General features: G+C 62.5%; 1 protein-coding gene across 12 annotated transcripts in view; it reads right to left on the bottom strand.

Annotated features, from left to right (window-relative positions):
- Nucleotides 1–24,453, bottom strand: part of TPCN2 (two pore segment channel 2) — a 31,200-nt gene extending 6,747 nt beyond the window's left edge. For 2 of the 12 annotated variants that reach the window (XM_045165862.1, XR_006641136.1), the window contains exons 1-20: nt 24,256–24,453; nt 20,495–20,575; nt 19,678–19,742; nt 18,856–18,932; nt 18,309–18,486; nt 16,974–17,090; nt 15,942–16,128; nt 13,492–13,598; nt 10,572–10,671; nt 9,609–9,674; nt 9,236–9,300; nt 8,607–8,707; nt 7,960–8,041; nt 7,705–7,791; nt 3,481–3,600; nt 3,335–3,394; nt 2,129–2,257; nt 1,474–1,584; nt 1,323–1,372; nt 44–143 (exon numbers count right to left, since the gene is read on the bottom strand). In XM_045165862.1, the coding sequence (XP_045021797.1) occupies nt 44–143; nt 1,323–1,372; nt 1,474–1,584; nt 2,129–2,257; nt 3,335–3,394; nt 3,481–3,600; nt 7,705–7,791; nt 7,960–8,041; nt 8,607–8,707; nt 9,236–9,300; nt 9,609–9,674; nt 10,572–10,671; nt 13,492–13,598; nt 15,942–16,128; nt 16,974–17,090; nt 18,309–18,486; nt 18,856–18,932; nt 19,678–19,742; nt 20,495–20,575; nt 24,256–24,367 (1,995 nt within the window). In that variant the 5' untranslated portion in view covers nt 24,368–24,453. Of the gene's footprint in view, nt 1–43; nt 144–1,322; nt 1,373–1,473; nt 1,585–2,128; nt 2,258–3,334; nt 3,395–3,480; nt 3,601–7,704; nt 7,792–7,959; nt 8,042–8,606; nt 8,708–9,235; nt 9,301–9,608; nt 9,675–10,571; nt 10,672–12,721; nt 12,795–13,491; nt 13,599–15,941; nt 16,129–16,973; nt 17,091–18,308; nt 18,487–18,855; nt 18,933–19,677; nt 19,743–20,494; nt 20,576–24,255 lie in introns of those variants that run through there. The other 10 variants (XM_045165856.1, XM_045165859.1, XR_006641135.1 and 7 more) reach the window with 10 other exon arrangements.
- Nucleotides 24,454–24,777: the final 324 nt, after the last annotated feature.

The following is a 24,777-nucleotide window of genomic DNA, read 5'->3' as shown; positions in this document are numbered from 1 at the left end:
GCACGCCCACCCCCAGAGCGAGGCCCGCAGGCGCCGGCGGTACCTGCATGCTGGGGATGATGCGCAGGAAGCGGAAGACGATGAGCACGTTCACGAGCCGCGTCATGTCCCACAGTGACAGCAGGCCCAGCGTCGCCGGCCTCCTGCAGACGCAGAGACGGGTTAGCCGGCAAAGGGACGCAGGGGACGCGCGGTCCAGAGACAGACGCAGAGAGGGCCACCGGGGTGCCAGGAAGCCGCCCCACAGGCGCCACCCACCGGAAAAACTCCGTCGAGACGGGAGGGCAGAGCCTGAGCCCGCGGCCCAGGGCGCTCATGGCAGCACCTCCCAGGGCACAGCCCCATGTGGTGCAGGGCAACGTGACGGGAGAACCCGGGGGCGCCAGATGCCCAGCTCCGGCCCCAGCAGAGCTGGCAGAGACGTGGCCCCGGACCCGTCTCCTATCCTCGGACCTTGCCCCTGGCTGTGACCCCGTCCCCTGGGTGCCCCTCACGGGCCTTACTGTGCTCTCGTTTCTATTTAAATTTCACCCATTCTCACCTAGGACGCACCCCTCACCACCTCCCACCAGAAGCGCCCTGTGGGTTTTCAGTGCACGTAAGAAACATGGAGAGCTGGCCCCACAGCCGCCGGGCGGCCCCGAGGCTTCACTGCTCCTGCCCCCGTCCCCCTTGACACAGACCCCTCCCGAGACCCCAAGGGGCAGGACTCATCCAGCCCATCCTCATCAGACGACTCACAAGCGCACCACTAAGACGAAGGCAGCCCAGCCGATGGACCAGGCCCCCTGAGGGCGTGAGGTCAGCACGCGAGTTCACCAGGACAGCTGTGCTCTGGGCAGCGAGACCCCCAAGGCTGCCACACGCCACGCCGCAAGGCACCCTGGGACCCCTGGCCAAACGTCCATACCTCCGCGTGGCCAGAACCGGGGGCAGCATGAGTTCAGCGAGCCCTGAGCCACCCTGACGTCCATGGGGAGGTGCACTGACACCCAGGGTGGGAAGTGCTGGCGGGGGCCTCCCTGCTTCCGGCCCCTGGCACACCTGGGCCCCAGGTCCCATCGCAGGGGCACCTCCAGAGCCTCCCACCCCAGCTCTGGGAACACAATCATCCTGAAGGCGGCCACAAGGCCTTTAAGGCAGAGTCCCCAAGAGCGGAGAAGGCACCTGACCCCACAGGCCGTGGCGGGGCAGGAGCTGTGGCCACTCGCCTGCGAGTCAGGCCTTCGGCCCTAGAGCGGCCTGCACCAGCGGCTAGAGGCCAGACACACACCCTTCCCCGGGGCGCTAGCCAGGCCTCCCGGGTTCTCCGTGACACATACCAGCCCCGGTGTGGGAAGCCGTACTCAGCCAGAGTGGAGATCTCCAAAACCTTTAATCACAAAAGAGAAGAAGGCTCGCTACGGCAGGCCACCGGTGGCTCTAACACGCGGGCCCTGAGGGCATCTGGGGAGAAGCCACAGCCGGTCCTACCCCCTCAGCTGGTGCCACGTGGGGACGTCCCGCTGCTGAGGCTGCCCTGGCCTCAGGAGTTAGGCTGCACGTGCGGAGGGCAGGGCTGGGACAGGGCCTTGGAGTTCCGGGCTTGGGAGAAACTGCGGTCAAGGATGGACTGGAAGGCCCTCATCTCAGCTGCCTCCCTGCTGCTGCCGGGGGCCCACGGCTCCGATCCGTCAGACACGAATCCGTATTGCGCTAATAGCGCTGCCGTGACGTGCACACCAGGAGCGGCCCTCACTCCCCCAGGACCTGGGCAAACACTTCCCAAGACTCCCAGTGCCTGACACCCTGCCCATCCCTCCGCACGCCGAGGCCCCACTGTCCTTGGTGGGGCTGTGCTGGCTGGCGGGGTCTGCAGGGTCCTTGCAGGCGTCCCTGGGGTGTCAGGAGAGGCAGCCTGCCCTCACCCTGCCCCAGCCCCGACGACCCACAGAGGCAGCAGAAATGAGCCTCCTGTAGCCCCACGCCAGGCAGCCGAACCCGGGGGAGCCAGCCCCTTTGTCACCAGAGGCGGGAGGCCCAGGCCCTACGGCCCCCTGGGGTCCAGGGGCAGCTGAGAGACCCTGTACACAGGCTGAGTGCACACCGCCCGCCCAAGAGGCTGCGCCTCAGCCGTCTCAGACTTTACCAGCAGGATGATGGTGAGGAGCCCGTCGAACACATTGCTGGAGTAGGACAGGTAGCCCTGCAGGCCCAGAGAGAACACCTTGAGCAGCATCTCCAGCAAGTAGTACAGAATAAAGATGCAGTTGAGAATCTGAAAGGGAGAAGCATGCCCAGCGTTCGGTCCTGGTGCCACCAGTGGGTCCCCCCCAGCTCCCCAACATCCCCCACCCACAGTGGGGCCAATGAGATCCTCGCGGCTCTGTCCACAGGGCCCCGTGGGTCCTGCCCAGCTCCCCAACCTCCCCCAATGTCCCCACCCACAGTGGGGCCAATGAGATCCTCGCGGCTCTGTCCACAGGGCCCCGTGGGTCCCGCCCAGCTCCCCAACGTCCCCCACCCACAGTGGGGCCAATGAGATCCTCACGGCTCTGTCCACAGGGCCCCGTGGGTCCCGCCCAGCTCCCCAACGTCCCCCACCCACAGTGGGGCCAATGAGATCCTCACGGCTCTGTCCACAGGGCCCCGTGGGTCCCGCCCGGCTCCCCGGCCTCCCCCAAGATCCCCCACCCACAGTGGGGCCAATGAGACCCTTACGGCTCTGTCCACAGGGGCCCGTGGGTCCCGCCCAGCTCCCCAGCCTCCCCAACGTCCCCACCCACAGTGGGGCCAATGAGACCCTTGCGGCTCTGTCCACAGGGCCCCGTGGGTCCTGCCCTGCTCCCCGACCTCCCCCAACGTCCCCACCCACAGTGGGGCCAATGAGACCCTTGCGGCTCTGTCCACAGGGCCCCGTGGGTCCCGCCCGGCTGCACATGGTGAAATGCGTGGTGCACAGGCACCCCCTCCCACGCTGGGGCCACGTGACCCTCCCCTCCCACTTCTTTGCTGCTCCTCACACCCTTCTAGGCGGCTCTTCCCGAGCCCCCTACCTCCAAATGCAGGCATCTCAGCACCCCCTTCTTGGTCCACATCCTCTCCTCGGGGGACCTGTACCCCAGCCACAGCTTCAACCACAACTGGCACACCTGTACCCCCCAATCCAGGCTCCCCAGCCATCAGACAGGCCCTCGAACCCCACGCCCTACGTCTCCCTACTCCACAGACTCCACGGTGAAGCACCAGGATGGCCCTGCCTCCCAGAGACCCGGGCCTGAGGTGGGGAGGCTGTGCCCTCTGCCCCCTCACGCCCTATCACCCTGGATGACAGCCCCGTGGCTGCAGAGCTCACCCCCAGCACGAAGTCATCGCGGTCCTTGGGCAGCACGTGCGCGTCCAACACCAGGAACACCTGCAGAGCCAAAGCGGTCGGCGGCTCAGCCCGGGGGCCGGTGAGAGAGCCGGCAGGCAGCGATGCCAGGGCAAACCCGCACTCACACAGATGGTCACAAGGTTTCCGAGGGCCATGAGGTTGCCCAGGTAGTCAAAGTAGTGATGGCCGAAGAGGAACTGGGTGCTCCGCAGAAACGGAGACTGGTACTCGGGCCGCGGCGGGTGCTGGGGGGACACGCACACTCAGAAACATGATGGAGCCGGCCTCGGCCACGGGGGACCGAGATGCCCAACACCCTTCTCCTGGGACTCAGTCATCCCACCCTGCCTCCCAACCCAGACTCTCCAGCCTCAGGAAAACCTCTCCAACGGTGTCAGTTTTATGCACAAAGATGATCGTCACAATCGTCTAACACCGAGAGACATGGAAATAACCCAGAAGGGCGCTGATGCTGCAAGCAGCCCGAGACAGACAAGCATTCAGTCGTCTTAAACATATGCCAAGTGTCACGTGAAAATATACATATAAATTAGTTGCTATTAACTATGAAAACTTAGCACATAATGGAGGTAACTCACACACCGTCACCAGGCTGGAGTGGAGCCTGATCAGAGGAGGGCAGCTGGGCAACAAATACACCATGAAGATGCCTGTGAGACCCTGCACTCCCATGCCACCCTGCTCCCCCCACCAGAGACCCACGCCAACCTGCCCCCCCGCCCCCAGAGACCCACGCCAACCTGCTCCCCGTCAGAGAGGCCCCCGCCTGTGCACCAGGACAGAGGTGCAGAGCGGTCATTGCAGCACGAGATGGACCATCCCACAGGGCGGCTACTCGCTGGCCGTGGCCACTTGATTCAAATTTAAATTTGATCAAACTGAACACTTGGCTCCTCTGTCACACTAACCATACCTCAAGTCAGGGAAAGACACCTGTGGAGCTCTGACCCAGCCCCACACTCAGACGCACGGTTCCCTGGTGACCTGCAGCACAGCCTGATCCCGTAAGAACGTCTTCCACGTGGGTACTGGTGCCCAGAGGCCGCCAGCCGGCCCCGGTGCCCAATTCCCTCTGCACTCCACATGCTCTGCTCATGGCCAGTGCCTGCTGCACCCTAGACGGTGGCATCCTGCTTGCCTAGTGACTGCAGACCAGCTCCAGCCCAGGTAAACCAGCAAACATCTCTGTCCCCCTGGGGTCTGGACCACAACTTCTCCAAAGCTGTCCAGACCCTGGCCTTGGGGAAGGGGTCCCCTCCCAGGTCTGTTCTTCCCCAGGCATCTTCCTCCACCCTCAGGGACCACAGAGTTTCCCCATATGTTACAGTGACTCTCTTATCACAGTTAATACTTTTCGATGTTAAATTTCTACGTGATTTCTGTCTCCTGCCTGAACCCAGACTGATATATTGGCCAAAAGAGACTTCAGCATTATCCGTTATGTTAAATTATTACAAGAAGAATGAACTCATATATCACGTCATTATTAAGAAATAACAAACCTTGAAATGATTTCCGTGAAATGATTTCTTGGAAGGTGGACAGTTGGGTGGTTTTTCTATTTCTTGCTACTATTCTTGGAAGGTGGACAGTTGGGTGGGTATTTCTATTTCTTGCTACTATCTATAATGAATGCCTGCTATGTTTTTAACCTCAAAAGCATCTTATTAAAACAAAAACAGGGACTTCCCTGGTGGTCCAGTTGTTAAGACTCCAGGCTTCCACTGCAGGGGTCACGGGTTCAATCCCTGGTCAGGGAACTAAGATCCCACATGCCGTGTGACGCAGCCAAAAAAGTAAAAGAGAAACAGGCTTTCAGAAGCTGGCATGGTACCTTTTCTACACCCAATTAGCATGAACTGACGAGCACTGGACCAAGGCCTGGGTGATGAACAGAAGGTGACCATACATGGGAGGACTCTCATGAAGGCTCATGATGTCCTGCTATCAGCCACCTAGTAAACGCCTCTCTTCAGAAGTGATTCCAAAATCACAGCCTGTCAGGGCACCTGGGACAAGCCCTCACATGCTAACAATCCTTGAGGCACCTGCCTGCCCGCTGGCAATCAGCACTGGGGAGGAAGGAGGATGTCATAAAACCACGACAAGGACATCACAGCTCCCCAAACTTCTAGGACCCAAACTCCAGCCTCAAATCATAGTTCTGGAGTTTAAATCTAGGGCATATGGGAAGAGAGAGCATCTCATGAACCACAGTAGGAAAGGCGTGGCCAGAGGATGGCCGTGGCCAGCGGACGGTGTGGCCAGAGAGGGGTGTGGCCAGAGAGGGTGTATTCCGTGGAGGGGCAAGGCCAGCGGAGGGTGTGGTGAGAGGAGGGGTGTGACCAGTGGAGGGTGTGGTCCGTGGAGGGGCGTGGCCAGAGGGGGTGTGGCCAGAGGAGGGGCGTGGCCACAGGAGGGTGTGGTCAGATGAGGGGCATGGCCTGCACGTGCGACCAGTCACCAGCCACCACCACAACCACGCACCTCCTTTTGATATCAGATCCTGGCTCAAGGCAAAGGGGGAGTTGGTCTTGGACGACCTGGACCCAGCAGCATCCTACAGGCCAGTTGGCAAGTGCCCAGGGAGGGTCTGGCTGGCCCAGCGAACCCTGAGAAAGGAGCCCACCTTCCCAACATTTTCTCACCCAGGTCAGGCTGCACCCAGAAACGGGCTGGACCACAGCAAATCAAAACAACAACGGCTGCCAAGAGCTGCCTCCTGGGCCCAGCAAACCTCCGCAAACCTCCTGCCCCAGGACCATCATCTAGAAAGGTGCTTCCAGAATTACTATCCTTTGAAAACCATCATCATGGTTTCTATAAAGCCTGCACCCAATGGCACGTACTTACTATTCCCTTCAAGTCACCTGGACACAGACGGTGTCATGTATGTTAACATACCAAGTGTCCGCCTGTCTGTCCCTATAACCATCTCCTGTACCCCATGGGTCCTGCAACGAGGATGCTGCTGACCACACAGGGGCCGAGGGTACAGCACCCATAGCTCCAGGCCAAACAGGACTTCCTCTGGGGAACCTGGAAAGGCTTCATGTTCTCAGGGAAAACCACCTCTGACTGGGGCCTGAGGCCTCAGAGGTTGACCACAGACCTGGAGAAGAAACTTGTGGGCTAAGGTGCATCCCCCAAAATTTATATTTTGAGAGCCTAACCCCAGGACCTCAAATGTGACTGTATTTGGAAACTGGGTCTTTCAAGAGGCAACTAAGTTAAAATAAGGTCACTGGGGTGGGTCCTAATCCCATAGGACTGCTGACCTTATAAGAAGGGGAGATGAGGAGACAGACACACAACAGAGGGAAACCCACATGAAGACACAGCGAGCAGACGGCGTCCACACGCCGGCCCTGCCCACGCCTCGGCCTCCGATTCCAGTCTCCATCCACACATCAGCCCTGCCCACGCCTGGGCCTCCAATTCCAGCTTCCGTCCACACGCCGGCCCTGCCCATGCCTGGGCCTCCAATTCCAGCCTCTGTCCACATGCCACCCCTGCCCACACCTGGGCCTCCGATTCCAGCCTCCATCCACACGCCGGCCCTGCCCACGCCTGGACCTCAGATTCCAGCCTCCAGACCTGGAGACAATAAGCCCTGGTATTTAAGTACCTCCAGAATTCGCACACACGCACAGGCTGCGGTAGCTGCTACAGCAGCTGAGCTGATTGACTCAACGGTGACACTGAGTGCGAGGAATCCAATCAACAGGAGACGACTGACTCCACCTCTTCAACCCCCATTCAAGCCCAGCTCGGCCCTGTCAAGGCCCGGTGGCTGGAGTGGCTGGAGCGGCAGCCCCCTCCGCTGCCCCAAAGTCTGCCTGGGAACAGCTCGGCTGTCTCCTGCACCTCCTCCCCTGCTGCCTCCCAGACACCTGCCACATAAAATGCAGGCAGGCCAGGGTCTTAACACTGTGGACACAGTGTTAAGCTGGATGCTTAAGCCCACCTGCTAACTTTAAAAATCAGTGTCAAGGACAACGGACAAAGGTTTTGGACAAACTCAGGAACCTCCCGGGTTAGGATGTATGAGAAGAGAAGAAAAGTCTATTATGAAGAATGCAGAAAACTGGGAAGTTCCTCTGGGTCAGGACTACAGTCCCTGTGGTCTGGGAATTTCATGAGGTCACAAAATCTCCCCAGTTCCCAAGAGCCACACCAGCTCTGCTCCCACGAACACCCTAGGGGCCAGAATCCCTGGGAAGGTGAGTCCCAGCGTCGGTCACTAAAAGTGACTCAGGCAATCAATGCCAAGAGACACCAAGGACTTCCCTGCTAACCTCAGGTGCCCCTGGCCCGGCCACAGTTACCTCTTTAATCACCCTCTTATCAAACTCGTAGAAGAGTTTCTGAAACTCGTCAGTTGACAGCAGGCCATCAGCACGGGAATGCAGCTTCTGCAAAGCAGGAACGCACGGGGGTGCTGGGCAGCCAGCCCAAGGGCAGGAAGGGCACCGCCCCCAGGCCCACCAGGACCAGGCCAGCCCGGCCGATCTGAAATGACACCCGCGTGACCTAGGGAGCCCAGAGGCACAGGCGGGGTAGAGGGGAGGGGGGACCAGTACCTCTGTGATGGCCTGTTTGTGGTCACTGTCCAGCTGGACTTTCTGGAGTACTTGCAAGAAATCCTCAGGCTTCACCCCAAGTCTGTGGGGAAGATGCCCTCAGTGAGCCCAGCCAACTCAGCACCCTTAGGCGCCCTGACCGCTGGCCCAAGCAGCCTGGGCAGTGACAAGTTCTCCAGGAAGGAGCGCTTGACAGTCTTCCTGTCTCCAAAATCCTGAGACCCCGTGGTCCTGCCTTAGAGAGGAGCAGCTGAGGATGCTAGAGCATGCGACCCACGGGCCCCGGGGCCAGTGAGCGGTGGGGACCAGAGCAGCTCTGTGACACTGCCTCAAAGCTGTCACAGAGTAGGGGGCAGAGTGGACGTGCATCCCAGGCCTTTCTCGTCCTGGACCCCAAGTCACAGCTCGGGTGTGGGAAGGGCGCCAGGGGGACAGGCCAGAGTGCACGGCCCCCCTCAGACCGGGATCTCAAGCAGGTCACGAGGACACGAGTTAACTCGGACACCAGGACCATGAAACCCACCCAGGGATGCTTGACTCCAAAGGAGCCTTGCGACCCACTGCCAGCAGGGATCTCGGGAAACATCCCCCCATGAACAGCCCTCCCAGAGCAGCCTCGGGGGAGGGGCGGGAGCCCCCAGTCTCACCGCTTGGGGTGGGCTTCTCCCTCTGCAGTCACGGACGAGAGGACCTCATAGGCAGCCCGGGTCCCCAACCGTCTCCGCAACAGTGAGGTCTGGAGAGACATCTGAAAAGGGGATGGGGCTGAGGGGCTTGACCCAGCCCTGTCCATGGCCATCCTGCCCCTCGCCCCAGACAGCCCCTGCTCACTCGCAGCCCAGGGAGCAGCCCCTCGCCCTGTGGGCATCGGGGGGCAGTCAGAGACAACAAGGGCCAGGTCTTGCTGGCAGCCACCACTGTGAAATTCACTAAGGTATGCATCCCTTCTCAGTGGACTCGGGGTCCTTGGCCCACCTACATGGGGGGTAGGGGGTGTGGTCACTGCCCCGGGAGCTTCAGTCTCCTTGCGGTTCCCCCTAGAGGAAGTGGGGCAGAGAAGGGGCCAGTGGTGGCTGTGGGGCCAGCACCCCTGGGGAGCAGAGAGGGAGGTCACCCACGGCAGGGAGGTGGAGGCCGTGCCGAGACCACCACAGGCCCCGCCCTCCCACCCACGTCCACACCCACACAGCCCTGGGGCCACCCTGCAGGCCAGCTCCCTGCCAGGCCTCCAGGGGCAGTTCCAGGCACAGCTGGCCAGGGGGGCAGCTCCGCTCACCATCAGGTAGCCCCGGAACTGGTTGTAGATGATGGCCGTCATCAGGTTCATCAGAAACAAGCTCCCTTGGGAGAGAAAAGGCCATGGTCAGCAGAGATCAAACGGTCAGCGAGGACCATGTGGGCAGGGTCTGGAGGAGCGGCAGCATCGGGGGGCCAGCCCGTCAGCAGCAAGCCGGCTGAGTGAGCAGGGCAGGGACCCGAGGCCCTCGTGTACGGATGGGGGCGGCACCTGGCCTGCCCAGCAGGCACTGAGGCACTGGTGGTCACACAGAGTGAAAACCACACAGGTCACGTGGAGGGGAGGTCACAGGGCTGGGGAACACACCCAGAACCTTGCCCCAGGTGACCCCTGCAGACCCGCCCCGACTCACCGATCAGGGTGAAGGCTATGAAGAAGATGGCGTAGGCTCGGTTCCTGGAATACACAGGAATCATCACTGAAAGAAATCAGAGACAATAAAACACTCATAATCCCAACGTCCAGCTGATCCCTTTCATTGTCTTATACCACTGTCTTTTCAACAGAAAGGAGGGCCCTGTGTTGGTGGACCTGGAGGGCCTTCTTGCCCAAACTCTGCCCCTCACACCTCTGCTTGCACACCTGTGGGGACGGGGAACCCACGAGCTTTGGAGGCTGCTCATCCTGTACACATCCCTGTGAGCACTCCGTGCAGACAAGGCCCAGCCCTCCCTCAGTGACTGGAGGACTCGCAGGACATGTGGGGGCAGTGCTCAGGGTCCCGGGCACAGCTCTCACCAGGTATGGAAGCCAGTGGCTGAGCTCTTGGGAGGGTCTCTATGGTTGGTGATCACCCCCAGCCCAAGACGAAAGGCCCCAGCCAGGCTGGCCAGGCCACAGCTGAGCCCAAGGACCGCAACACCCTCACCTCCTGGCCACACACCTGGCCTGAGCAGACAGAGGCCCCATCAACAACCCTGACACAGTCCATGTCACAACCACCAGAGACCCCGGGGCCTCACACGTGGTGGGGCTGAGCCTCAAAGAGGAGGCGGCCACCAGGGGCCCGCTGAGCCCAGGTCGGTCCATCACCACAAAGAAGAGTGTCCACCTCTAGCTTCTCAGGACTCAGAAAATGAGCGGAAGAGGAAAAGGAACAGAAACAGAAAACTAGAAAGAAAGGGGAAGAAGAGGGTGGAGAGTAGGAGAGAGAAGGACACTCGAAAAAGGGGGAAAAGAAAACCAGCAAAGAGGTGGCTGGGGCTCCACCTTTAATCCCCAGCTCTCGACAAAGAGGCTTCGGGGGCCCCCACGCCCAGTGCCAGGCTCAGCCCCTGCCCACCCCCGCGTCCTGCCCTGCCCCCAGCCCCCGCACCATCAGGATTGTTGGCGGTGGTCAGCAGCACCAGGAGGGTGGTCAGTGCCTCAGGCAGGTTGAAGAAGTAGGTCAGCCGCTCCCGGTCCTGCCCAGCGTCCTGCGGAAGCAGACACAGCAGCACTGAGGAGTCACCGGGCCTCGGGCCACAAAGCCCAGGCCCCACACCCAACAAGCCCAGCCCTCCCACTACGGCTGCGCAGCCTCAGAGCCCATCTCTCCATCTCCTCCCAGTGGGCTCCAAGCCCCAGGCCGGGCAGACTGCACTCAGGACCTCTGGGCCCGAGAGCCAGTGTCCAGGGACGCCCCACACGGACACCGGCCACTGGGGCAGGCCTGCTTGGAGCCACAGTGAACAGCTCTTACCAGCCTGGCGGGCAGCATCACAGCCTGGGCCGAGAGGGCCCAGCAGAGGCCAGCCCGCCCGCTCCCAGCCAGACTTCACGGGCCGTGTGTGTGCCCTGGATACAGTGTGGGTGGGAGGTGCTCGCCCAGGCACAGAAAACCACCTCATCACTCAGGGAGCCTCGCAAGGCCACTCTCCTAGCTGCCACCTGAGGGCCAGCCCTCCATGGGCAACTCGGGACCCTCCATGTTCCCAGGTCAGAGGCCCACCCCTCCCCTACTCCCAGGGGGGCACCCTCACCCACCCCACCCATCCTGTGCTCCATAAACAGCAGTGACACTGGACAGACACGTGGGTCCTGAGATACTGTGACTGCTCCCACCTCCCAGCCGAGCTGCCCCTGCCACCCAGGCTCACACACACATACACACAGACACCCCCATGCATGCACACACAGAGATAGAAACACACACACAGCACACACAGTTACACACACAGACACCCCCATGCGTGTACACACAGAGATAGAAACACACACCACACACACAGTCTCACACACACACAGACACCCCCATGCGTGTACACACAGAGATAGAAACACACACACACAGAGACACACCCATGCATGCACACACAGAGATAGAAACACACACCACACACACAGTCTCACACACACACAGACACCCCCATGCGTGTACACACAGAGATAGAAACACACACACACAGAGACACACCCATGCATGCACACACAGAGATAGAAACACACACGACACACACAGAGTCTCACACACACACAAACACCCCCATGCATGTACACACAGAGATAGAAACACACACCACACACACAGTCTCACACACACACAAATACCCCCATGCATGCACACGCAGAGACAGAAACACATACACAGCACACACAGTTACACACACACAGACACCCCCATGCATGCACACAAAGAGATAGAAACACACACAGCACACACAGTTACACACACAGACACCCCATGCATGTACACACAGAGATAGAAACACACACACAGACACCGCCATGCATGCACACACAGAGATAGAAACACACACCACACACACAGTCTCACACACACACACAGACACCCCCATGCATGTACACACAGAGATAGAAACACATACACAGCACACATAGTTACACACACACAGACACCCCCATGCATGTACATACAAAGATAGAAACACACACACAGACATACACAGTTACACACACACACACACACACAAGACACCCCCTTGTGTGTACACACAGAGATAAAAACACACATACACAGCATACACACAGTTACTTAGACACACACACAGACACAGACACCCCCTGTGTGTACACGTAGAGATAGAAACACACACACACACACAGAGTTACACAGACACACACACACAGACACCCCCATGCATGCACTCGCACAGATAAAACACACACACAGCACACACAGTTACACAGACACACACACAGATACCCCCATGCGTGTACACACAAAGACAGAAACACACACACAGCATGCTCACAGTTACACAGACAACATCCCCACACAGCAAGAAGCTGGGGGCTGGGAAGCAGTGAGGGGCTGAGAGGGGAGGGGTCCAGGCAGGAAGGGGTCCCCTCTGGAGAAACAGGCAGGGGCTGAGAGGGGCTGCCCTGACGGCCGGTCTGAGAGGCCTCCATCTAAGAGGGGTGCAGAGAAGGAGGGCCAGTGAACGGCCAGTGGACCGACGGGGGCGGCACTGCGGGGCGCCTGGCAGGCTGCTGCCTGGCGGAGCAGGGCAGAGGGCGCCGTACCTTCTCGCCGGTGAAGAGCAGCATCCCAAACACAGTGAAGAGACACAGGTGTACAGCCAGCAGCAGCCCGACGCTGGGGGGAGCGGGGAGCGGCACTCAGCGCCCGGCGGACGCACCCCGGCTCCACTGACCCGGCCCAGCCCAGCGGGGAGCTCCCTGCCCCAAGCCGGCCCTGCTCAGCCGCTCAGTGCACCCTGGCAGAAGTGCAACTCGAGCAAACCTGTCCCAGGAGAGACAGTTCCAAGGACCCCCGGGACTCGCAGAGGAGAAAGACCGCTGCCATCAACCTGGGCCAGCGCTGAGGGGTCAGCCACGTGAGTCATGGGGGTGGGGGTGCGGGGAGAGGGTGGGGGGCCAGGGATGGAGAGAAGTGAGTGGTCACGGCCAAGGCAGGAAGCGTATGCAGGATGGAGCAGGGGGCAGAGGTCAAGGCAAGGCCGTTAAGAGGGCTGCCTTAGGTGCGAGACAGAGACCCCCAAATGCCTGCCTGCCCACAAGCCCCCCTGGCCAGAAGAAGGGAGCCCCACGCCCCCAGCAAAGAGCAGAAACCCCGCCCCGCCCTGCCAGCCCACTTGACCCAGCGCCCACCTGACCCCAGCGCCCACCTGTCCCAGAGCCCATCTGACCCCAGGGCCCACCTGTTTCAGCGCCCACCTGACCCCAGCCCCCACCTGGCCCAGCGCCCACCTGACCCCATGGCCCACCTGACCCCAGCGCCCACCTGGCCCAGCTCCCACCTGACCCCACGGCCCACCTGGCCCAGCGCCCACCTGGCCATCTCCGGCAGCGAGCGCCTGATGCACTTGAGTGTCTTCTTCATCATGGAGGAATTCTGCATCAGGAAGAAGGGGCGCAGCAGCCGGCGCACTCGCAGGGGCTGTGAGAGACCCACACCAGGGACCCTGAGCGCGGCCCCCAGGATGGAGCCAGAGACCCGACGCCTGGTGAGGACGGCCACGGCCTCGGCTGTCCCCAGGCTGCCCACTTGGCCGACCTTGACTTCCACGTCCCTCCGAGCCCAGGTCGAACCCAGGGCCCCCAGGGCCCCAGACACGCCAGCACCAGGCCGGTGGGTGACCAGCTTGTCTCCCCAGCCCTCTACCCCGCTCTCACAGAGGGCAGGAGCCCCTGGACCTGTCTGGGAAGCCGCTGTCCTACCTTCCGGGGGCTGTCCCAGGCCTCCTCAATCTGTGGCCCCCAGCCCCTCATATGCTCTGGGTCACAGCCTCCCACACAGACCAGACCGGCAGAAACTGAGCAGGAACCCCACAACGCCACGCTCACACATGCACACACACACACACACCTCCACGCTCACACACACCCACACCTCCACGCTCACACACACCCACACCTCCACGCTCACACACACCCACACCTCCACGCTCACACACACCCGCACCTCCACACTCACACACCCCCGCACCTCCATGCTCACACACACACCCACACCTCCACGCTCACACACACACCCGCACCTCCACGCTCACACACACACCCGCAACTCCACGCTCACACACACACCCACACATCCACGCTCACACACATCCACACCTCCATGCTCACACACACACCCACACCTCCACGCTCACACACACACCTGCACCTCCATGCTCACACACACTCCTCCACACTCACACACGTGCACACACACACACACACACACCTCCAGACTCACACACACACCTCTATGCTCACACACACACTCTGGACCTCCATGCTCACACACACACATCCTATACCTCCATGCTCACACACACACACACCTCCATGCTCACACACACACACACACCTCCATGCTCACACATACACACACCCCTCCACACTCACACACGTGCACACACACACCCACACCTCCATGCTCACACACACACACCTTCACGCTCACACACACACACCTGCACCTCCACACTCACACACACACCACCCCCACCCCTCCATGTGCTCTCACACACCTGCACCTCCATACACACACACACACACACACACACACACACACATCAACACACACCCCTTCCTGTCCCCCTCCTGTCACACCCGAGGGCCCTCCTCCCTGTGCTCAGGACCCTGGCCCCTCAGAGGCCCCCCAGGGCTCTTACCCCGTCCCCACATGCACACACACACCACGTGCTTCAATACCTTCCACTCACAACAAAAACGCCACACTCCCCTTTGCTCATCTGTTCCTTGTCCCTGTTCCCGACGATCCACCCACCTGCCCGAGACACTGGACCGGCCCACGGTGACCGCCAAGTCTCTGAGCCCAAGATCACCTCCTGTCTTCCAGCCTCGCCGGCAGGCGCCTCCCCCTACCTGACACCTAGGTCACCCGCTCTGTGCCCGACCACGTGCTGGACCCCGAGTCCCTCCTCCCCTCTCGCTGGCCTCACGGCCCAGGAACTGGTCTGTCCTTAGAGTATCGAGGGCCCCTCCACATTCAATCTACAGCCCAAACCGTCAACTCCAGACATGTCCTAGCGGGCATCTTCTTGTCTCACAAACACAAGGCTGATGGCCTCCCCTCCCTGCCCAAGCCCTCCATGGCCACCTGGAAGCCCAGGGCACCCTCCCCTCACCTCCGGCCGGCAGCCGCACTGGGCACCCTCACCCCCACCTCTGCTCAGCTGGCCACCTGCCCCCTGCAGCTTGGGGCGACCGGGATGGGGGTCATGCCCGGGGCCAACAGTATGGACCTCCCCACCCTGGCCTCTGGCACAGCCCAGTGCCGGCCCCACTGTGGCCCCCGGGGGGACTCGCCAGCCCCTCCCCAAGCAAGTCAGCTGTCCTCAGCAGACAGGCGGGCAGGTGGGTGTGGACTCTGCCCCCCGCCCCCCCTACCTCTCCCAGGACCACCCCCAAGGAGGGTGTTTCTGAACCACAGCTGTCCGTGAAAAGGACTGGCCGCCGGTAGGCAGGGCGCAGAGCTCCAGGGAGGTCTGTCTGGGCTCCTGAGGGACGTCCAGGACAAACAACTATCACAAAACTCCAGGAATAAAGAGGCAGGACCACCATGGACTTGAGCCCCTCAGGAGTGAAGGTCTCTGTGTACAGAGACCCAGGGATGTGGGGCTGGGGCAGGGAGACTGCAAGTGTGAGTTCGGGTCCCCAGCCTCTCAGCACACAAGCCACGCAGTGCTTCCTGCTGGGTACATGGACAGTGTCTGTGCACAGTAAGGGCCCTCATGCCTCTCTCTTCCCTAATTTCACGGAGGACCCTCACCCAGAATGTTCGGTGACACTTGATGGACACAGTGACCATCGCTCAGAAATGGAGCCGGCGGTGGGTGGGCTGGCCTCTGCCTCGTCTGGGGAGGAGACGAGCCTTCTCCTTGGTGGGGATGGGGCGGCAGCTCCTCAGGGAGGAGGTCCTCAAGCAGGGATGTGGAGGAGGCACGGGGGTGGGGGGGCTGCAGGGGGCACCACCCCTCAGCCCCGCAGCCCTGCTGTGAGCTGGGAACCCACCCCTGACGCCTGCATCGGCTGCCCCGCTGGGCGGGAGGGCAGCAGGAGGGGGCGGGGGTGCCCGCTGGCCTCTGTCCATATGCCGTTCCCGCTGGTAGCACCCGGGGTGTGCCCCCTCCCCAGCGTCCAGCACCCCCAGAACTAAGCCACCGCCGTGCCTCTTGGAAGCACCAGCACCCCCCGGAGGGCCAGAGCCCCTCCCCTGAGTTCCACAGCCCCAGTCTCTCCTTTACTCCCCCAGCCCCAGGGCACGGGCTTTCCCCTCTCTCTTTCTTATTCAAGCCCTGTCTGAGCTCCTACAGTAAATTCTCTCGAAAGCACCTGACGGGGCTTCTGTGCCCCAACCGGCCCTCAGGGCTACAGACGCCCCCAAACCCACATCTGCAAGCTCGGATCTATTGAATCACAGGGCGGTGCCTCTGGGTGTTCTGGGCAGGCAGCATGCCTGGGGGTGGGATTGCAGATGGCAGGCAGGACCGGACCCTGGAACTCGCCCCCAGGGCCTCGCGCCTTCCCTGGGCCTGAAGGTGGGATCAAGGCTCTGGCTTGTGGGTGACTGAGCAGGATGGCGCAGAGCTGGGCCAGAGGGACACTGGGCCCCAGGGCTCTCCCCCACACCCCACACCGTTCATGGGCGCCCCCACCCCCAAAAACTCCCTGCTGCCTTCAAAGCGCCTGGCCACCCCCTCTGCAGGGCCCCAGGGCTCTCCCCCGCACCCCACACCATTCATCTGCGCCCCCACCCCCCTCTAGAGCGCCCCCTCCCCCTCGGAGCCGCCTGACCACCCACCTCCTGGCAGACGAGACTCAGCGACACGGTCCAGTCCAGGAGAGACGCAACCAGCACCACAAGGTAGGCCAGCAGCCAGGGGTTCCTCCGGAACTGGGCCCACCCGATCAGGTAGCTCTGCAAGACAGACGGCGGCTGAGCGGGGGCAGCCAGTGCGAGGCCTGCGCCGTGTGGACGCTGGGGCGCTGGGCGGCCCCGGGCAGCCACGTGGTCCCCGCGTGACTCGGAGCAGGAACTGGGCGCGGGCAGGAGGCCACGCGCCTCACCCAGCCTGCCCATGACCACGGGCGCGGCACTGACCCGCTCCAGCCTGTCCTCACAGCCGTCCTGCCAGTCCGGTCACCACTGTGGCTTGTGCGTGGGGACAGTTCCGGAAAAACCAGGAACCAGCGCAGTGGCCCAGGGGCCAGCCTTGGGAGGGTGGGTTTGTCATCTGGGTGGCCGGCGCCTAACTTTCTATCACTGACACCCCCAGAGGTCACTATTTGCAGATAAAACCCACGCTCTCTCCCACCTTCTGAGACTTCCCCAACGGACCGGCCGTTCAAAAAAGGCCAATGAAAACTCACCACTTTCAGTTCCAGGTTAAAACCCCCAGACCTCCTAACCACATCATAGGCTAAAAAAGGAGAAATAAGACACTGCCCGGGGCTCTTGGTCACACACGCACTGAGGCTCACCCATGCCCCTCGGGGTCAGACCACAGAGGCTGAACTGCCCCCTGAAGGGACCGCAGGCAGGTGCAGCTCCTCAGCCCTGGACGTGCCCGTGAGGCTGACGCGGTGGCGTCACCGCTGTTTATCAGAAGTGGTGGGAGCCATGGCCAGCAGCGGGGTCTCACTGGTGGGTCCCTATGGCTCTGACGCCCTGACACAGCCCAGCTCGTGCCCCGCCCTGGCTTCTGGAAGGATCCGGGTCACGGAAGCCAGGCTGGCACACTGGCAAGGCATCTGTCCCGCCCCCAACACCGGCCCCCCCCTCACCAGCCCCTCCCCTCGGGCTTCTCCCTGGACAGCGGGGGCAGTGGACGGCGGGGGCAGTGAGGGCTGTGAAGAGACCCCTCCAGGGCCCACTTGATCAGCAGGGGTCTCTCCCCAGGGTGGCACTGTGGACCCTCAGCCGCGCCCTCCCCGGGTCCCGCGAGTCTGCACACCCCTGTGGCTCGGCCGACCCCCATCAATGGTCTTGGAGGGGGAGGGCCATCCAAGAGGCAGGTCTGTGCCCCGCGGGTCAAAGTGCATGGTTGGGACAAGCAGCTGGCTCCAGGAGAGGGAAGGATGAACCCGGGAAGCCGCGGCCGGGAGGGAGGGCAAGGTGGGCGAGGTGGCCCCTCACCTTCACGGAGACGTCGGCCGCAAAGACCAGCAGGCAGAGCGCCTCGATGCCCTCGGTCAGGCCGCAGGGCGGCTCCCAGGGGGCCGGGCGGTAGCGCACGTCTGAGGTACGCGTGAGTGAGGAAGGGGTCTCAACGAAGGCCAAAGCCAGGATCAAGAAAATGGTGAAGCTCAGAATCCTGGAAAAGGAACCGAAACTGGTCAGAAGGCACGAACCAGCCATGCTCGGGGGCCCAGAGAGCAGCCCAGCAGGCGGGATGCCTGGAAAGCGGCAGGGAAGACTCCACGGGTCCAAAGGCCGGGGCCCACACTTCCTGCTCCGGGGCCACCCGCGTGTGGTCAGACCACACACACGGGGTCCAAATTCAGGTGCCACGGCTGGCCGGAAGATTCTGGAAAGGAGCCCTCACCACAGAGGGGCCCTTTCTGCCTCTGCACGTCCAGGGAAGACAGCGGCTCCTCGTCCACCCCAGGGAGGGGAGCCTGCCTGCCCCCCGAAACCCCCCAGGCCCGGCCGCAGGAGCCCCGTGGGGCGCGTGCCCGCTCACCACTGGCTGCTGCTGGAGTAGTACCACCTGTAGAGCCACAGAGACCGGGCGTCCATGCGGTGGTTGATGGAGCGATACTGGAAGTGGAGGTCACACAGGGCGGTGAGGGTCCCCTCGGTGCCACACCGCACAGCCAGCCCGTGCAGGGCAGCCCCTCACCCCACGACACATCCACGGCGGGGACACGGCCCGGGGATCACAGAGTCCACTCCACAGGGACTGTGGGCTCGTGGCCACCGAGCAAGGTCGGACCCTCCCAAGCTGCAAGGTTTCCTGGCAGAGGGAGAACGCCCAAGGGCCGGACCCCGGGGCCAGCGGGTGGACGGACCCCGGCCTGGTGGATGCACAGCTGTGCACACAGCTGTGTCTGCCCGTGAGGCTCTCCTCACTTCTGTGCAAGGCCAACCCCGCCCCGCCTCAGCCGGGTCACCCTCCAGGATGCTGCCAGCCTCACCCCCCACAGAGGGTACTGCCAGCTCCCACAGTCTATCTCCCTGATTAACCCGGGGTGTCATCTGCAGGCGAAGGAAGGTCATGCCACCTCTGGGTATCTTTCAAAGAACCCAGAGCAGTACGGCACACGACAGGCCTGGGCAGATGGTGAATCGGCAAAATGAGTGACCAGGGACCCAGAAGGGCACCTGGCGCACGTCTCCTAAGGAGGGTTGGAGGGGACCAAGCCCTAAATCCCGATCAGCACGGGGGAGACGACCGTACGGCCCGGCAACCACAGCTTGGCCCCAGGACGGCGGGGTGAAGGGGCCCGGTGGAGCAGCGCCCGCCCACCCCCACAAGCCCCAGGGCAAGCGCAGGCCCACCCACCTGGATGGCGTCTTCGATGAGGACCACAGCCTGGTCCAAGCACAGATCCCGCCTGGCCGCGGCGCCTGTGGGCAGAGGGGACGCGGCGGGTGAGGAGTGGGATCGGGAGATGCTCGCCCAGCCCAGGACTCCTGGGGAGAGCAAGGTGAGGACCCAGCTGCGACCTTTCGGAGGCTCTGGAATGAGATGCCTGCGCCCTGGGCGGGGCAGGGTCTGAACGACAGGCTCCGGGCCCAGGACAGGAGCGGCCCCCACAGTGCCCATCGCCCCGTCCAATGGGTGTGTTAACATCCGCCCAGCTGGGCCCCCAAGGTGAGTGCAGGACCCCCAGGGCCGGCCTGGCGCATGGACTGCGTTCATGGTCCTCCTCCCCACGCCGTCCCACCACGGGCCTCTGGGCGGCCTTTGTCAGGACACCGCGGCCCGGCTGCCTTGACTGTGAGATGGGGTGGTGCTCCCAGCCAGCCCTCTGCCAAACAAGGGCACGGGTCTCACACTGACACATCAGCGTCACGTCTAGAAGCCTGAGGTGCTGCGTGACCCTCCACCAGATACGGAGACCTAAGAAGGGCCTTCTGGGGTCATCGTGTCCCCCTAATTCCCCCCCACCCCAGCTCATGTCATGAGCCCACAGGGCCAGGTGGCCGCAGCCAAGTCACCCCAAGGGCAGGAGCCGAGGGAGCCTTTGCCAACCAGACAGGGGCCATCAGGGGCCAGGGAGGACTGACTACGAGGGGCCTTCGGGCAGGACGAGTTGAGGGCTCCCACCTCAGCCCGGTACCCCAGTCCCCCCATCAGGGAGCTTCAGGCTGCGCACCTGGTCGGTCCCCTTGGCCGGGCGTGCTGCCTGCCGCCTGGTGAGCATGGGCGCCGCTCCAACTCTGCACGGGACCACTCCCTGACACAAGGGTGTGAGAAAGGCATGAGGAGCTGTAGCCCAGGGAGACGCGGAACCCCCCAGGGAGGCCGTGGGGGGCGGGTGGGGTGCAGCCCAGGTACCCAGGACACAGAGCCGGCACGCAGCCCACAGCGGCTCGCAGGGCTTTGAGATGAGCTGAACTAATCAGTCACCATTCCTGTTGAAGACTCTACTCTCATGTCTGGTCCCTGGAGGTCAGCAGCTGCCAAAACCACCCTTCACGGGTACCGAGAGAAGACAGAGAGGCAGAGAGATGCCCAAGAAAGGGGACGCTGGATACCTGGGCAGGGCTCCAGACCACTGCCGCCTCTTGTCTGCCGTCCCCAGGGAGGCTGTGTCACTGTCCTCCGAGCCCATGCAGCGGGGTCCAGGGACCAATGGGAGACATGGGGGACCATGGACAGAGACAGGGGGCGGGACTCTGCCATCACCCTGCTGTGTCACCGAGAACAAGCACCATGTCCGTCGGCACCTCGGGGTCCCCCCACAGAAAACCTCCACGCTCACCCCCAGGGGCCCAGGAGTTCCCCCAGGCAGGCTCTGAGGGTGGCGACCGCTGCTTCCCCGGAAAGCCTCCCGGGCACGCTGCAATCTGAGGGCGCTCGGTTTTGCTCCCTGCTGCGTCCACTGAGCCCAGGCCGCCGCGGGGCACACAGTGGCTGGGGACGCCTGTCGACCCACAGCCAAGGGGCGCCCGGGGAGGCAGAACGGTCTGAGGGCCCCCATATCATGAAAACCCAGGTGCGAGACGGAGCTCGGCCTGAGGGGACCCAAGGAGACGAGCTGCCTGCATAAGACAGGCAGCCAGAGGCCCCAGAGCTTGCTCCAGGACCCGGACTGGGGGCCGCTGAAGGGGCTCGCTCAACTCCAGCCACCTGGCCCTCGAAGCGCCAGAACCCCCGGGGCCCTCCCACCCTGTCCCCCTGTTCCCCCCGCAGCAGCCTTCCACCTGCACCTCATAGCTTCCCCCAGGTCCCCCCAACCCCAGGAGAGAGTCCACACTCCGCCCGCCTCCTCCCCTGCCGCTTCCTCCAGCCTGTGCCCTCCTCGCCACTCACCCCAAACTTGGCTCCACCAAGGCCAAGCTCTCCAAAGCCTCCACGACCTTGCCCAGGCACCATCAGCCCTGCCAGGAGCACCATGCTGCAGCTTGGCGGTCTAGGAACTCACTGCCCCAGGGTGGGGTGCAGGGGGCGGGCAATCACCTGTCCACACCCCCATCTCCCCACTGGGCACACCAGGGTAGGATGTCAGAGCACAGAGGACAAGAGGGTTCAAACACTGTGTCCCACGTCAGCCCTGCACTGGTCCCCCTGCCCCAGGCCTCCCCTTCCCAACACCCCAGAATAAATCCCCTCCCGTGCTGGCTCCAGCTCCCCTCACCCTCTGGCTGGGCCTGTGTGACCCTGGGCGAGTCCCCTCCCGCACTGGCTCCAGCCCCCCTCACCCCCTGGCTAGGCCTGTGTGACACTGGGCGAGTCCCCTCCCGCGCTGGTTCCAGCCCCCCTCACCCTCTGGCTGGGCCTGTGTGACCCTGGGCGAGTCCCCTCCCGCACTGGCTCCAGCCCCCCTCACCCCCTGGCTAGGCCTGTGTGACACTGGGCGAGTCCCCTCCCGCGCTGGTTCCAGCCCCCCTCACCCCCTGGCTGGGCCTGTGTGACCCTGGGCGAGTCCCCTCCTGCGCTGTGCCTCAGTTCCTGCAGGCCCTACACAACAGGACTGATGTGCAGGCTGAATGGGTTACTGTAGCTAACGTGCTATGCACAGTAATCCCTTCATCAACACTCACTATCAGTATTCTTCTCAAAGCCCCTTCTATAGCATAGCAATCCCTTGTCCTCTGACTTTACCATAACCAGTAAGAGGGTCATTCCCTGACCAGGAAGGGGAAGAGAAAACGACTATCCCCACCCTGCAGTCGTGGTCCATGAGGAGGGGCTGAATCAGGACCTGACCACAGGGGCTCATTGGGGCCCGAGGGGCACCCAGCAGCAGCCTTCCCCTACCTTTGTTCCTAGGAGAGTCTGGCTGTAGGCCAGACAGACCCTGAGTTCAGGGTCCTATCCAGCAGCCCTGCATGGGAGCTGGGGGTAAACTCAGTGAGGGTCCCCAGAGCCTGGCTGGACAGCCTGGCCAGGGAAATCCAGAACACAGGGTGTCTTGTCTGTGTTCTCAGAAGCCCTCACCAAGGCCACAGGGTCTGGACAAAGAGCCCTCCCCAGAGTCCCCCCCGCACCAGCCACATTGCCTGCCCCAGTTCTTGTCTCTACAGTGAGGGTCTCATCCGCCTGGCCCTGCATTCTCCCGGGGCTGGACCTGCAATGATCACAGTTCTCTGCTCAGAATGGCTATCGGCACCAGTGAGCACCAACTCTGCCACCGGGCCAGGCACCTAGACTCTCTCTGAATCCTCACCAGGGCCCCCTCCAGGGCAGCCCCAGTGACCACCTCCGTTTTACAAAGACTCAGAAAGGTTGGCTTCATCGATTCAATGGACGTGAGTTTGAGCCAACTCCAGGAGATGGTGAAGGACAGGGAAGCCTGGTGTGCTGCAGTCCATGGGGTTGGCAAGAGCCAGACACAACTGAGAGACTGAACAACAACAGAAAGGTTAGACCTGCCAAGGTCACACAGCCAGGAAGTGGCAGCACCAGAAAGGCACCTGGACCTCCAGACACAAAGTCTGCTCCCCCTGAACACCACCATGTCCTATGTCCCTTTTCCGGGGCCCTGGGAGGCTTGGCACAGGCTGGATGGAGAACTGTCCTGGGACAGGCTCTGAGATGGGCAGGTGGGCATGTTTCCTATCTCCGGTCAGGCACCCACCCCAACAGACGCGCACACAGTACAGACCCCCCGCAAGCAGGAGCCCAGGTGGCCCCTTAAGGAGCACCCCGTGCAGGACAGCAGCAGCTGCGACAGGTCCCAGGGCTGTGATCTTGCACCAGTTGTGGACATTCTCGGGGTCTCAGTTTCCCCCTTCATAAAAGGAGGCTGAAGCCCTTCCCTCCCAAATCCAGCACCCAAAGCCCCTGGGATCTGACAGGGACAGAAGGCCTCCACCCTCCCAGGCCTCCCCAGGAATTAGCAGTCTTTCTGCCGATAAACAGGAAGGGCAGGCCAGAGCTGCAGAGGGCAAAGGCAGGAAGCCACCCCGGTTTGGGAAGCCTCACAATTCACTCCCAGCCGGACTTCACCTCGGCCACTTCCTGGCTGTGTGACCTTGGGTAGGGGAACGCCCCTCTCTGTGCCTCACTTTCCCGGATAAGAACTGGGGAAAACGGAAGTAGGTCCTCCTAGGAGTCACCAAGGCGATCTACGGAAAGTACGAAGCCCCGAGCCCACGGAGAAGACTAGGGGGTGGGGCGGGGGAACGGGGCTGGCTGCTCCCGGGCTGAGCGAGGCCTCTCTGTCCAGCCGGTCGGTGGAGCAGGGAGAGACCGCCGCCCCCCCACCCCCAGCAACCCCGCGCCCCCAGCTCCCAGGCCGGGATCGGGGTCCGCATGGCGCAGCCGCCCAGCCCTCCGCAAGGCCTGATCGGACCCCGGCCTGGGGAGAGGGGGGCGCACCCGCAGCGACAGCAGGGACGCGACACGGGCCGCCGGGAACCTGACGCGCCGCCCCCGCTTGGCCCAGCCCCTCCCCAGGCCGCGGCTCACCAGGGCTCTCTTGGACGCTGCTGCAAGTGAGTACGCCCCTTGGGCAGTCGCGGCCGCTGCCGCCGTGGGCCCGGCTCAGAAGGGGTTCCGACTCTTCCAGGGTGTCCGCCATAGGGTCTCCGCCTGCCACCCGGACCGCGCAGAGGCGCTAAACCCGAGCTCCACCGCGCAGGCGCAGTGCCCCCGCCCCGGGGTTCGGGCGGAGGCGGGGACAGCACTGTGATGAAGGGGCGTCCCTTCCCACCAGCCAGTAAGGATGGAGAGCTTGCTCGTGGAGACGGGACTTACCCGACTCCACGCCCCCTGGTGGGCGGGGCTCAACTTCCTGGTGGGAGGGGCTATAAAAGCCTATGGGCAGGGAGAAGCGCGTTCTTAACGGGTGGTCCAGCCGGCTCAGTCCGCCCCACGTGGGCACGGATTAGGAATGCTCATTCTTGGGCCGCCTCGACCCACCTTCATTGGAAGTACTGATGCTGAAGCTGAAACTCCAATACTTTGGCCACCTGATGCCAAGAACTGACT

Source organism: Bubalus bubalis, chromosome 5 (genome assembly GCF_019923935.1).
Source record: "Bubalus bubalis isolate 160015118507 breed Murrah chromosome 5, NDDB_SH_1, whole genome shotgun sequence".
In the NCBI taxonomy this organism is placed as follows: Eukaryota; Metazoa; Chordata; class Mammalia; order Artiodactyla; family Bovidae; genus Bubalus; species Bubalus bubalis.
Note: the sequence above shows the minus strand (reverse complement) of the source record. Positions and strands in the feature narration are given on the sequence as shown.